We start from the raw sequence: 10709 nt of genomic DNA, 5'->3' as shown, positions 1-10709 counted from the left end.
AAAAAGATCAAAACAACAAATGCTGCTTAATTTCATCATGTAATTTTTTTTTTTTTTTTATGAGACTTTGTTTTTTGAAGTGATGAAAAAACAGTTTGGAATCCAATTAAAGGAGGGTTTAGAATTTTTCCATTTACTGCAATGAATATGATATTTGCACAAAAGAATGATTCTATTAATAAGATCAGATTCATACGAATTAAAATTATTAATAAAATAAGGAATATCAACAGTATCAAGTAATCAGTTTTTAGAGACAATTTTAACAGACATGCCTTGAATTCAGAGGTGTTTAAAAAAATAAATTAATTAACTTTTTTTTTTTTAAATTCAGAGATGTTCGATCGGAGGTGGTGCTACTTCTTCCGGGTTCTAATGTCCGTTACCATGGTGTTACCATGGCGTTATCATGGGGTGTGCGTTCGACTGCAGCGACGTTCGATTACCACGGTCTGAAAACAAGATGGCCGCGGACTGTCAGCCGTGATCATTCTCACTGTCTTGTTATTTTCTGATGATATTAATATTTAACAGTTGCTGGAAGAAATGGGCCTGTCTCAGAGTTCAGATGTGTCCGAAGGAGGAACGTATGGATACCACGTGCACGGCGTAAGACTTCTAAAGATAGTGTAGCTGTCGAAGTGTAACTGTGCAGCAGCGTGGGCAGAGCTTATCTGAACATACATTCGGCTAACAGTTGGCTAATACTGCCCACCAGCCGGTCGCACCGATGAGGTGGCACTATTTACCTGTTTCATAGACGTGGGCACAGTCAGATTTCTGCTGTGTTATTCATACAAAGTCTAAAATAAAGTGTTGTACAGGTTTAATCAGCTGGACTTTTTAGTTGGATTTTAATTGGCCTTTGTTTTTGTTAATGTAACTTGTGCAGACGCTCGTAGATACTGGCATTCATGGACTTAAGCACAAGGTTTAAAGGAATTTTGACATAAAAGTTGCTTCATTAGCCTTTATGCACAATTGGAAAACATTTATTTGCACATCATAAAATAGCAACAGAAATTTTTTTAAAAAGAACAACAATATTCAAACAAGTAACATCATTGTGCAGGAGAGGATAGAAGCCTGAAAAGGCTTATGTGAATACCTCCCCGGAAATAAACAATACACAGGAAAGAAAAAAAGAATTAAAAATATAACTGAAATAATAAACTAAAGTAAAAACAATAAAAAAAAATATGAATCAAATTACAAATCATCAGATACAAATGAAATTATATACAGCCTTACATTTTTTCATGAATTAGAGTGCTTTTCAGATGCTTTTTAATTTGATCTGACATGTAATTTTTTTTCCTTTTCATAGATCAAGTCATATAGAAGCAAATGTACCTTTTCCATTTAGATACAGATTAAATACTTTTGAACTTCAGTGTCCCAAAGAAAACCATTTTTTAAGATCAGACTTACAGATCAGACCTAAAAGACTGTTTTTGCAGTTATGATAAAACTTTTCTAATATCTCAATAATGTATGTAGAGACCTCATGTTTGTGTTGTTGTTTTTTTTGTTTGTTTGTTTATTTTTTGACAGGTGCAGCCCAACTCTCCTGCAGAACAAGCCGGACTGCAGCCCTTCTTTGACTTCATTCTGTCACTGGACAACAGAAGACTTGTATGATTTCAACCTATCACAAAATATATCAAATAAATGCAAAGACATATAGGAAACATACAGAAACCACTGCTGCCTCCTGCTTTATTTTGGTTGTTTTTGTGCTCTCAGAATGAGGAGAATGACCTCCTGAAAGAGCTTCTGAAGGCCAACATGGAGAGGGCAGTGAGGATGGAGGTGTACAGCACAAAAACCACAAGGGTTCGGGAGTTGGAGGTGGTGCCCAGTAGTATGTGGGGTGGACAGGGTCTACTGGGGGCCAGTGTTCGCTTCTGCAGCTACCAAGGAGCCAATGAGAATGTCTGGCACGTCCTGGTGAGCCAAAACACAATTACTAATGACGTGAATTTGTTTTTTCTTGCTTTTGTAACTGACGTTCTTATTCTGTAGGATGTGGAGCCCAGTTCTCCTGCTTCTCTGGCCGGACTTCAGCCTCACAGTGACTATATCGTCGGTGCAGATCAGGTGTTGCAAGATGTAAGGCTTATTTCTATCTACTGGGCCAGATCGAGCAAAAGTGAACATTAGTGGTAAAAATTTAAGTTTCACCTATCATTTCTCAAATAGGCTGATTTTTTTTTATCCTAAGGACTCTATTTTATGGAATTGTTCACAAAATTTCAGTGTCACTTGTAGAAAAAAGATATAAAGATATAATCAATATAATATGAAACCTAGAAAGGACTAAAATATGTAAATGCACTATTAACTTTAATAATCATATTTTTTCTTGCTTGTGTAAGTGATATATTAAGTCTGTGAATCTGTAGGAACCAATTATTCGACAGTACAAGAACATAGAAAGGTTATGTACAATCCAATTTGTCAAATATGCTCTGCTATTAGCTGTCTATATCACTTCAGTTGTAATAAGTATGTTAAATAAAAGTTTATTAGCGTATTTGTAGTGATTTAGTTCCAGCAAAGTCTTTTATTCTGGTACTGAACGAAGTGACAAACTGCTGTCCATGTGTCACAACATACTTGTGTTCATAAAAACTTATCATTTTAACATTTTTATTCAATATTGATCATAATTGTATTTTAACATCATAGCTAAAGCCCTATGTTCCATTTACGATATATTTATTACAGGGCCAGATTAACACTTCATTGTACCCTGGGCAACAATATTCAAGGGCCCCATCATCACAACCCCAGGATCCCAATAATCTGGCAAAATACAGAATAAGTTCCAGGAATATATGTAAATATACCCCATACTTCAATATCTAACTATCATCAAATGCATTTTGATGTACAAATTTGTAAATGCTCGTAGAACTACAAGTGCACCACTATCGCCTCTTGTCAAGGCCACTCACTTGCATGTGATGATATGAAAACAAAACACATTAGCATCAGTATAATCTAAAATTGATCCACCTCATTAGAAAGAGAGGGAAGTGTCCTCCTTTTTTAATTTTCATTTGGCACTCCCACTTAGCTGCTTCTCCATGTTTGCAATGTTTTGATTCGCGTATGTTGCGTAGTTCTTGACGTCTCACATCCCGCTCAGTGCACGCACGTTGATTTGCGTCACCGCTGATTCGCTTGTTGGACTGACCAATGAGGAGAGGGTCTCAGCTCACGGTCACAGCCAGCAGGAGCAGGGTTTCTGTGCAGTGCAATGGCTCCGGGCAGCGGACAGTTTCATTTATAAGCAAAAGATAACCAGATATTTTCGTTATGCCCGAGCTACCCAGGGCCCTTCAGAGGTCGTGGGCCCCTGGGCAATTGCCCAGTTGCCCATATGGTTAATCTGGGCTTGATTTTTTTTATGAGAACAGCATGTTTAGTATATTTGCGTAAAGTGAGACAAAAAAAGTTCATTTTGAGTCCCCGTGTCATGCAGCAGTAATTTAAGCATATTTACCCCAAAATTATATTTCTGTAAATTGTAATGTGTCATGTGAAAGTACTGACTGAGACCTGTTCATACATGTATTAAACATGGAGATAAGTGATTTAGTTTAAACACAGAGACTATTGAACATGAAATGTGTCACCACTTGATCTTGCCCTCCTGTATCATCGCTGTTGTTTTGGTTTGGGATGATCATTTGAGAGACTTGAATTCATTTATGACTAAATCTATTGAACGTTTCCAGTCTGAAGACTTCTTCTCATTGATCGAGGCCCATGAAGGGAAGGCCCTGAAGCTGCTGGTGTATAACATACAAACAGACTCATGCAGAGAGGTGGTGGTCACGCCAAATGGAGCGTGGGGCGGAGAGGGCAGGTATGTTTGCATTTCACCCTCATCTTGACTTTTAAGCTAAATTCATAACTGCATACTAACAAATAAACTCGTATAGTGGTGCCCTGGGTCAAAACACAGCAGCATGTCAGAAAACACAACATTACACATAGCATTTTTACCAGTACTTTACTTGTCAATAATGCTGATGTTACAAATGGTGCTGAAACATGTATATGTATGTATGTTTCAGTTTGGGTTGTGGGATCGGTTATGGCTACCTGCACCGAATCCCGATTCAGCCTGATGTGATTCCACCAAAGCCTCCCACACCTGTTCCTGCAGAGATCCCCCCTCCAGAGCTGCTCACTCATGGATTCACAGAGGTACATTCTAATATTATGAGTGAAGTCATTTTGCTGTTGATTATTTATATAATGTTAAAACAGATGATCTTTAACCCTTAAACCCCTGAGACATTATTTTAGTGAAACTACTGTGAATTGTCGTCTGTTTCAGTGTCATAAAAGCTGCTGTGAGTATGTGCTTGTGTTTCTTTTCTACAGTGGTTTGGTTTTACTGTGTGTTTTAGGGTCACAAAAGGGTGGAATAACAGAAAAAAGACAAAGAGAGGAATTGAAGTTTGACAGATTTTTACTAAATAAGACATTTGGAATGTACATTAATAAGAGATTTAGGATGTTGAACATGAACTGTGAACTGGAACACACTGAACAACAAGTATTTGAATTTTGGCCCAGTAGTTTTTGTTGTGGGGCTGTTTTTTTCCAAACCAGTCCAGCTGTTTTTTGACATCTGGTTTAACTCCAAAAACTAGTTACATGGTCAAAACTCAGTAAAAACATAGTAAAAAAAAACTAAAGGAAGATCGCCACAACACTGCAAACAACAGTAAAAACAAAAAATGACAAGGAAAACAGTGTAGAAAAAAGCTCAAACTGTCTATTTTTATAGTGAGTCGGTCTCACTCACCATTTCTCAGGGGCTGGGGGGTGCACTGAGCATGCTCAAATGTCTATGGAAAGTACAAGGTCTATTCTATCAGCACCTCTCACAATTTTTCCTATTGAGTAAATGGTTGGATTTTTATGAATATTTAAAATAAATCATGTCTTCAGAGCGCTCACCACAGACACGTCAGGGGTTAAAGGTTAAACTGTTTTGGCTGACTGTATGTGATGTATAAAGTGCAGATTTTCTAATATCAGGTCAGATTAACCTCTTTGCAGTAAAAATAAAGCACATCTATGTTTGTCCTCAGGCACCGCTGATGGCACCTTCAAGTCAAAGTGATGATGTCTTAGACCTGGAGCAGGTCACCCTCCAGGAAGCTCCTCTACCTCCACCCATCCAGAGAGTCATGGACCCTGGTGAGTTCACACACACTGGATGTGAGTGTATTTACTCAAGTAAAACTGTTTATCTAACCGGCCTCTGGATTCATCCGTACCTGTGTGATGACAGGTAGAAACTGTTTGGTCAAACTTGACAAAATGTAGCAACATCTTTGGTCACAGATAAATTATGGCGGTCTTACATTGCACAGACTTTCTAGAACAATATTTGGACAGAGTCAGAAATTTAGGTTGGCTATATCACATTTGAAGTCACTACAACATGTCGACTCAACAACCAATAGGAAGTCAGTAAAAAATGACTCTGATTACGTTGATCAACGTGACCTGTGACTCTTAACAAAATTGTCTTATGAAGTTGGTCTGATTTCCAGGGTCACCACCAGGTGCACATTCCTCTCTTCCTCATTTTTGAAGGTTTTGCTCCATGTATGAACATGATTTTTCTAACAGCTTCATTGTTTTGGATAGTCATGGCACAGGTAGATGATGTGTGCTGGTGATATTTTGGTTTTGTACACTGACTTACGCCATCGGTGAGATTAAGAGAGTAAATGTTATCATTGCACTGTTTCTTTACATGTCATACCTTCATTTATTAGATCCATGTTGCAATAATGTGACTGATGATAAACTTATAAGTTTCTGTGCGTCTGTAGGAACCTTAAGACATGAATCACACTGATCCAGACTGTATAAAAGTTGTTTGAAACTGAATATCCTGGTTAAAATGTATTTAAAAACTAATGACAATTACTGTAAAAGTTTTTCTATTCAGTTTGTTGGTTGGGGTAAATTACAATCACGTCGTAGTAAAATTTGTCTAAAGTTCTGTAAAATCAGCTGAAATTACTTGACTGAAAAGTCAATTACTTTTTTTACAAATAATTTTCAGTTGTAATTAATAACCATTGTCAAACTTAATGATTAATCCATCATCATGATTAATCTGATTAAAAATTTTAACATAATTAATAACAATAATGGATTAGATTTCTATAGTGTGGGGCAGGCTGATAGAAGTGTGGCTGCTAATTCGCACCAAACAGCCCCTCCAACCACCACCAATGGCACATGACTAGGACAGAGCAGGATTCGAGCCACCAACCCTTTGGTTATTGGACGACTCGCTCTACCTCCTGAGCCATGGCCACCCCATAAGCTAACCCATCTGTGGTGCACAATGACTCTGAACCTCTCTGCCAACACATTTTGGGCAGTTTGTCCAAGTACAGTTGGTGTCGCACATGTGCAAATGGGCAGTTGATCCAGTAGTGACAGGCACAGAACCAACCCATAAAGGTGGAAGACACTAAACAGCACGTTGGCCCTCTGGATGGAAATATGAGGATAAAAAACCCAAGATGGAACAGTTGTTTACAGTCGTTTTGTTGAAACTGTTGAAGGTTTTTAATAAACATGTTAAGTGCATATATATTCCCTTTCTTGAGTCTGTTTGCTCATGCAAAATGAAATGTGATTAATATAGATTAAAAATGAATAATACTTAATCGCGATTAATTGAATTTTAATCGTTTGACAGCCCTAGCTGTAATATAACTCATCATCACTACTCCTAACCAGAACAACTTCCGTCAACTTAGCATTAAGTGAACCAGAATTTTTTTCAAAAAATGCTTAGTTTTGGATGTAGCTTCAGATTAAATAATGAAAACTAGTCTAATGTTTACTAGACCACAGGTTTGCACAATAACATCCCTGATTTGAATATCCTCTGAACCAACATCAGCATCGATACAGGATGTTACTGTGAAATTTAGGGCAGAGTTTTGGTTAATTATACTTTTTTTTTTTCAGCAAGACTTCATACTGAAGCTTTACTTACTCTTTACTCTGTTTGTGTGACAGTTTATCTGGTTTGAAGTAGATACGTGACTTGCTAACGTGTAGTTTATGGAAACTTCACACTGAGAAAATTTATATTATAGGGAAGTAAAATATCTAAAACCCAATAATAGTAAAATGAAACTACAAGTGCATGAAAAACCTACTTCATTCAGGTCAGGTGTGATTTATTAGCTCCGTTTTGTTTTCTCAGGTTTCTCTGATCGCGATGTGGTCGTGATGAACCCTGACCCCGTGGATTTAATGGATAGACTGGATCTGTCCATGTCCTCCATCGACATGACCAACACTTCACTGGCCATGCACGAAGAGAAGGACAGTGATCTGTCTGGTGTGGGTGAGTAGGAAACCGTCATCCATCAGCTTTTATGTGGAGATTAGAACATGAGATGGAGACTCACACCTGCTCATTTATTGGGTCACCTGTTATGTATTAGTTTTTACACTGATTTCACTTCTTGTCAGTTTCATAATAGTTTAGTTTAAATTTTTTTCAGGAAACAATGAAGTTATAAGCAAATAGAAACTCAACAAAAACTCATTATTATGAAAATTATTCACTTAGGACCGTTCTGCATTACGTCATCACTGTAAGCTGCTCAAACACACTTTTAGATTTTTTGGACATTTCCTCTTCAAAAATGTTTGATGGACTTTATTTTATCCCTTACTTTTACAAATCACTCGTGCTTTTCTAAGAGTTATTCTCAAAGAAACCAGTCAGGATGTATTAGTATCACAGACATGTTACCTGCTGCCATCTGCTGGTAGAAAAATAAAAACTGGAAAAATTACAGGTCGATGTATCAAATAAACTGACCAAGACAAACTAAAGAACTTTCGCTATGATTGTAATATATTTTTCTAATACTTTGACAATACATTTTCTATTACTTATTTTTGTTTTACTTAAATGTTGTATTTTCTGGTGTTGGAGTTCAGTCAAAACAAAAACCCATGATTTTGCAGATTCACCAGTTTTGTTATTACCTTTTGCAGTGAAATCTCTAACTCGAACTGTGAACTTTGCCACTTAGAACATTTAACTAAGACGGGACTCTATAAAATAGCTTCCATACAGCAATAAAATGTGATGTGACAGTTGCAGTCACATCACATTTAGAAACATATTTATAATTTATCATTTCATTCTAGTGAAATAAAAACAAACATCCTAAAATGTTAATGGTGATATAACATTAGTAGTTAATAAATTGCATATTTCCCTGCATTATACAAGTCAGTAAAATATTTAACCTCCTAAGACCCAGCTATGGGTTTTCTGTCCACATTTGTGGACAAGAGTTTCACAACTTTATACAAAAAAAAAAAACAAAACAGAAAACTGTTCACCACAAAGTACATTCCATAAAAATTTTAAAAACTGCATCTGAAAAAACTGTTGCATTATGATGTTTCCAGTATAGGCACTTATTTAATAAAAAACAAAAGCTTATACTTTGCTGACATTTCCTGGGTCTTTGGAGGATAACTAAGACCTAGATTTACTGATTTAATACTTGAATCTGCCATGGGTTTTTGCACAATTATTTTGGTCTTCTTATTTAAATATTTATATAGCCTATAGTTTTATTACGTATTACTGGTAATATTATTTTTTGTATAGTTTTTTTGCTCTACCTTAAGCTGCACGTTCTTACTCTTTATCCTTTTGCTGCCTTGACCAGTGAATTTCCCTGTTGTGGTATCAATAAACATAATCTAACCTAATTTAGTCAGGTTTTGTTAATGATGATCTTCCTGTTGTGCAGAGGAGCTGGACAACAGTGTACAAATCTCATCGCCAGCAGAAAACCAGACCGAGGCCCCGGATCTAGACTCCCGGGCAGCAATGGACGTCTCCTCTGCGCTCGCTTTCACCGACTCAGGCATCCCGTCAGCGGAGCCGTCTGTCCTGCTCTCCGAGTCCACAGACCTACCAGAGTCCAGCGAAATCCCACCTACGGAAGAGTCGTCTCTTCCAGTAGAATCTCCAGACCCTGGCGTTGTGACCCCTGTTCAGACCGAAGATCCGCCCCCTCTGACTCCGGTCGATCTCATCCCGTCTCCCGCCGGTGATCAGTCCGTGGCTGATGACTCTGCTGCTCAGGCTGTGGTAGATGCAGAGGAACCTCACATTTCCAGCCTGGTAGAAGAGTCTGCAGAGCCTCTACACATGGCTCCTTCACACTTCTGTGAGCAGGAACACCATGACGATGAAGAGGAGGACGAGGAGGAGCACCTGGAGTAAGCTGATGTCAAACCATACGGGAAGTAACACAAGTGACACCGACAATCACTGGAGATTTTTAAAGAAACACTATAAAGCAGGGGTGTCAAACATAAGGCCCATGGGCTAAAACTGGCCACTAAATGGACCACTCTGGCCCACAGGATGAATTTACAAAGAGCAAAAATTGCAATGAAAATTACAATGAAAATATAAATAATCAATGGTGTTCAGGGGCCGCATACACAGGGTTCCTGTGGGGTCTTAACAGTCTTGAATTTACAAATCTGCATTTAATACCTTAAAAAAGTCTTTAAAAGGTATTCAATTTGATATGGTAGGTCTTAAGTTATGTTGCCATAAACTTGTTTGCAGTGTTGTGTTTAAATGTGTCCAAAATGCAAAGAAAGTAACGTTATTCTACTTAGTTCCACCCGCTCCAACTCAACAGTTTATATTGAAATTAAGAACCAGTTATCGCTAACTTTGAAACTCTCAGCGAGAAATGATTCAGAACGATGGGAATCAAGGCGGTGGCGTGAATAAATCTATTTTCCTAAATACTAATTTTTGGCCAGTATAGCTGTGAAATGGGCATTAAATTCTGTTCTAAGTAGTCTTAAAAAGGTCTTAAAAAGTGTTAAATTCAACTTGTAGAAGCCTGTTGGAACCCTGCATACAACTCAATGTGATATGAAGTAAAATAATAGCATAATACCTTATAAATAATAACTCCAAATTTTCTCCTTGGTTTAATGTGAAAAAAGTGAAATTACATAACGAGAATATTTCTATTTAAAAACTATCCCATCACAATAAAATGTGAATAATTTGAACAAATATGAGCACCATGAAATGTCTTAATATGTGCATTTTTAGCAATATAACCCCTGTTAATAAATGTTTTCTGCATTTGTTGATCCACTGTGATCTATAAACTGTTAATAAGCTAAGACATAATATTGTTGAAATTGCACGAATTAAAAAAAAAAAAAGAAAGATGATATTTCAGGTTGTACATGGTTGTTTGGGTTTTTCACATTTTCACTCAAACAAAAGAAAAATTTAGATAATTATTTATAGGTTATTATTTTACTGGTCCACCCCACTTGAGATCACATTTAGCTGTATGTGGCCCCTGAACTAACATGAGTTTGACACCCCTGCTATAAAAGGAATCACAGGTGAGAAGGGAAATGATGCCCTGTTGTAGAGAACACTGACTGGGTCACACCAACGCAGATTAATGTAGTCTAAAAGGAGGGTCAGACGTAGAAGAACAAGGTTTAAAATGAAGTAAACCAGCGCTAGCTCACAAAATAAAAAACTAGTCTTCCTAGTAAATCCAATGAGATGCTTCCTCAAAGTTGAACTGGACTGGTTTTGTTCTTTAAAACGTTTC

General features: G+C 37.2%; 1 protein-coding gene across 1 annotated transcript; it reads left to right on the top strand.

Moving 5' to 3' along the window:
• The first annotated feature begins 463 nt into the window (after positions 1-463).
• Positions 464-9558, top strand: gorasp1a (golgi reassembly stacking protein 1a). Its single transcript, XM_030161397.1, has 9 exons — positions 464-609; positions 1555-1635; positions 1747-1950; positions 2026-2112; positions 3747-3877; positions 4089-4221; positions 5118-5226; positions 7271-7414; positions 8850-9558. The coding sequence occupies exons 1-9, from the start codon at positions 547-549 to the stop codon at positions 9326-9328; spliced, it is 1431 nt and encodes a 476-aa protein (XP_030017257.1). The 5' UTR covers positions 464-546; the 3' UTR covers positions 9329-9558.
• Positions 9559-10709: the final 1151 nt, after the last annotated feature.

The sequence above is a fragment of the Sphaeramia orbicularis genome, chromosome 17 (genome assembly GCF_902148855.1).
Source record: "Sphaeramia orbicularis chromosome 17, fSphaOr1.1, whole genome shotgun sequence".
In the NCBI taxonomy this organism is placed as follows: Eukaryota; Metazoa; Chordata; class Actinopteri; order Kurtiformes; family Apogonidae; genus Sphaeramia; species Sphaeramia orbicularis.
This window is presented reverse-complemented; position numbering and strand designations above follow the sequence as displayed.